We start from the raw sequence: 4123 nt of genomic DNA, 5'->3' as shown, positions 1-4123 counted from the left end.
AAGTGTAAAGTCAATTTATCACTTTTCCCCTTTTTATTCTCTGATTCTGTGAAACATCCATTTCCATTTACTTTACTCCAGGTTGAAGCGATACTTTGTGTTTCCACCGGAGTGCACTCTTGAGTCAGCATAAAAAAAATGAAATACATGAAATTGTTGACCGACAAGTTAATTGGCTGGTCTCATTTAGTCCTCCAGAGCTTCAATAATGCCCACAGTTAGTTCAAGAGCATATCAGGGCCACATGTTGCCCTGTGTGATGGTTGGATGCAGCGGAACCATATTGTTGAACAACCAGACGTTTAGCTCTGTCCTTCGTAGAAGCATCCCCGGTTGTTAAGTCCTGGATGGAGAGAGAGGCTGGCTGTGTGCGTACAGTTGGTTCTTGCTGATGAGGTCTGGAGTTGCTGAGGTCCCATTTTCTACCAGTTTTGTTAATTAAATTATGGATAGAGTGATTGCTAAGAGGCGGAAGAGACACACAAATGAAGAGGATCAAAACTTTGGCATCATGTTGGGTGTACAATATGCGGGGGAGGAAAGAATCATTCACTTCACCACTGTGAGTGCAGATTAGCTCCTACTCTTGTTATATAGTTTAATCTGTTTGCTGTATCAACAATCACACACAATACAAGGCTGCATATAATCTTTTTTAGGAGGTAGGATGGATGCTAGAGGTTAAAAGTTGTGTGCACATACACGAACATTGAATCTCTCAGAAACTCCTGTAATAATACTGTTTTTTAGAAACATTAATTGGCATTAATGTACAGTTCATATTTTTTAGCTGTTAAAAACAAACCGTCTGAAAATAGATTTTAATTGTTTTTTTGTCAGTAAGGGCAGTAGAAAGGATCATCAACTAACTGCCAAATATGACAAATATCTCTTTTTATCAGTTCATAAGGCTGTGCTTATGTTGGCTGACACGGCGAATTTTGGGAAGTGTTGATGTTGCGCCTTTAATGTATTTAAGACTGTAATTACTGAGCAGCAAATGTGGAGACACCATTAATACATACACACATATACAGTGTGTGTGTGTAGATAAACATACTAACAAAGCTATTTTCTATAGGATTTCCTGTGTGTTTGTGTGTGTGTGTTTGTGTGAGCACAGGATGGATTTTTTTGTACCGAATGCTAGAACATGCTGTACAGCCTTTACATTTTATTCGTAAATAGTGTGCTTTACACACTTTACAAACATGCACAAAGAAAGAGTAAACCTTTTAGTTGATACAGTTGACAAAGTGCAAACAAAGAAATGAGAGCAGGATGTGAAACTGGATAATGCGTCTCCTCTGTGCTGAAAGCACATTTCTTGGCCTAATAAGCATATTGCCATATGGCCTGATTCACTGTGGATGACACCACTAGGATCTGTGTGTCACAGTTCATTTGTTCTGGGCCTGACATGGTCTGTGGGGGCTATGGAGAAGTCATGTATGTCTACTTACATGGTGTATTATCGGTGCTTCTACTGCGGCACTGAAGGCTTCCAAATAGAGGGGCTGTAAATCTCTGTTGGTCTTTTTGTCTGTCTGTTGCTCCTTCTCCTCTTTAGGCTGATGGATCCTGGGTCTTGTTTGCAAACACAGTATAGTGAAAACAGCATCCATCCACCTCACCAGCACAGGCTCAGCACAACCTGGGATCAAAGAAAGGAATGAAAGATGAGAGAAGTACGACATGTTTCTGTGACTGATCAGATTTTGTGTTTTTAAAGTAGACAGAGACAGAATATATACGGTTCAGTGCAGTTACATACTGAGAGCAGGGTGTCACATACAGCCAGTTTAATGCAATGATCAAACTCTTTATAAAAGTAGTATCATTATATTTGATGAGTTTTGAGTCATGACTCTGCATGCATGTCCATTTATGTTCATGAAGCACAAGATAAGTCTATGCTGAATAATAATTTACCTTTCATTGCCATTGACATCTCTGGCAGTAGTGCCATTAGCAAATTGGATAGTTGCTGTGGCTGTCCTGCTGTTCACTTCTTGAAGCATGAAGGTTTGATCTGTTAGACCTGCCCTGCATGTGGCAGGGGTGTGGCCACACAGCAGTGTCACCTCTGTAAGCTGGTCTCTAGCTGAGAGGGAAGGAAAGGAAGAATAAAAACTGAGGAAACTGGTGAGAACATATAATGTATTCACACTGGTTGCAACTTCTTGTTGAAATAAATGTCCACTCTTAAACTAAACAGATTCTGAAATTTGAAAGCCTGAAACTGTGCAGATCTACCTGCACATTTTAGCTCTTTTTACAGCTTTACCTGCTGTTACAGTGGGAGACGGCTGTCTGCTCCTCCACCCACTGTAAGTTGGGCATCGGCATCTCAGTAGATGGGTGTAGGCCGACCTGAAGTCCCTGTTGAGGGCTCCGTAGAGGATAGGGTTAAGGGCTGAGTTGGTGTAACCCAACCACAACACAATGGGAAATTCTGGTACTGTGCTCGGGTCTGGATGCTCCTTTAGGCCCAAAACTGTGAACAGGATGAAATATGGCAGCCAGCACACCACAAAAGCCCCTATCACTGCTGCCAGTGTCACTGTGGCTTTGTGCTCCCGCAGAGCCACTGCTGTAACACTGGAAACCACAGTGGTACTGGTGGAAGGATTGTTCCTGCAGTTGTAGCTAGTGATGCAAGTGGGCCGTGCACTGATAATGCGCTTGGCCTGTGCCCGTGCAATGCGAAGTATTCGGTGGTAGGTCCAGCACATAGCCATCAGAGGCAGGTAGAAAGTCAGAAGAGAGTCTGTCAGTACGTAGGGTCTGTTCAGCTCAAAACGACATCTCTTCTCTGGAGCCCAAGGCCCCTGGTTCTGCACTGTCCCATTAACAGTGTTCCACCCCATTTGGATGGGCAAGAAAGACACGGCCACAGACACTGTCCAAACACTGGCCATGGCCACAGCAACTCTCCATGGCAACACCAATGAGGCGTATCTCAGAGGCATGGTCACTGCAAGGTAGCGGTCCACACTAATGGCCAGGAGGGTGAGGATGGAGGCCGTGCATAGCATGACATCCATGGAGATGTAGAAGTTGCAGAAGACCGGGCCAAGCGGCCACTCGTCGTTGAGCTGGAGGAGGGCGGAGAAAGGGAGGACCAAGAGGCCGAGCAGCAAGTCTGTCACAGCCAGCGACACAATGAAGCAGTTAGTGAGGCAGCGGAGGCGTCGAGAGGCGCAGACAGCCAGGCACACCAGCACATTACCGCCGATAGTCAGAAGGATGAGGAGGGACAGGAGGACACCCAGCATCACGTTCGACAACATTATCGCTAGCGCTTCACTGGAGACAATCTGATGACATCATCGTGCGAACCATTGCTACGTTTTCTTTTCAGTTTTAAACTACAGTAGATGAGAGGTCTCACTTTTTGCAAAGAAGACATTCACATTATAAGCCTTAGGCTCACATATAGCGTTATTAAATATGTTCACTCAGACTTTAGATGCTCCCATTTGTTAAGGTGCATACAATCTAATCTCAATGTCTCCATGGTTAAATGTGATTTAAGATCTTGGCCACATGCTGCTAATTTACTTGACTGTTCTTGCTGGGCCTGAACCCTACTAACCATAGCGTTCAACTCACCGGTGACTTGACCACACCAGCATTCCCATTCACAACAACATTCATCAAAAAAGTCTCGCAAGAGGTTGGTTGAACAACTTTTGTCTTTTGACATATGCTGCAACTGAGAATTGCAAATCAGCACTATGGTTGGCTGTTGAAATGTCTGTGATGACTGTCTGCGTGGCTGCTTTGTAGTGGTCCATGGCATCACTTTGGCTTCAACACCATCTTCTATGGCTGTGGTGACACCTAGTGGACTGAGATGAGAAACACAGTTGGTAATCAGTACAATATTTCCTATAATTTCAGATATTTCACAGCCATGCTTACACATCAGAGAGCAGTTACTTTCTTTTGGTTGGTTATAACTGTAACATATTATCTATAACTTATTGATTATTGATAGTTGATTTATTACAATCCCTGTGATAGATATTATTAATGTAATTTACATGCATATTAAACGACCATAACTGGATGACATTTTCCAGAGCATGTGTGTTTGTTTTTGTTTCTGCACAGGCAA

The 4123-nt window shown here is 43.4% G+C and overlaps 1 protein-coding gene across 1 annotated transcript; it reads right to left on the bottom strand.

The window, feature by feature from the left end:
• Positions 1-1928: 1928 nt before the first annotated feature.
• Positions 1929-3293, bottom strand: hrh2a (histamine receptor H2a). The gene is made up of 2 exons (XM_070913681.1): positions 2288-3293; positions 1929-2104 (listed from the first exon to the last, which is right to left on the bottom strand). Exons 1-2 carry the CDS (start codon positions 3291-3293, stop codon positions 1929-1931), a joined length of 1182 nt encoding a protein of 393 aa, XP_070769782.1.
• Between the last annotated feature and the right edge of the window lie 830 nt (positions 3294-4123).

Source organism: Enoplosus armatus, chromosome 10 (genome assembly GCF_043641665.1).
Source record: "Enoplosus armatus isolate fEnoArm2 chromosome 10, fEnoArm2.hap1, whole genome shotgun sequence".
Classification (NCBI taxonomy): Eukaryota; Metazoa; Chordata; class Actinopteri; order Centrarchiformes; family Enoplosidae; genus Enoplosus; species Enoplosus armatus.
Note: the sequence above shows the minus strand (reverse complement) of the source record. Positions and strands in the feature narration are given on the sequence as shown.

Excerpts from the sequence above, each read along its gene's own strand:
- hrh2a (XM_070913681.1), bottom strand. The coding sequence starts at position 3,293 with ATGTTGTCGAACGTGATGCTGGGTGTCCTCCTGTCCCTCCTCATCCTT. Across the intron at positions 2,105-2,287 it reads GTCTCCCACTGTAACAGCAG|CTAGAGACCAGCTTACAGAG; the intron begins GTAAAGCTGTAA and ends CTTCCCTCTCAG.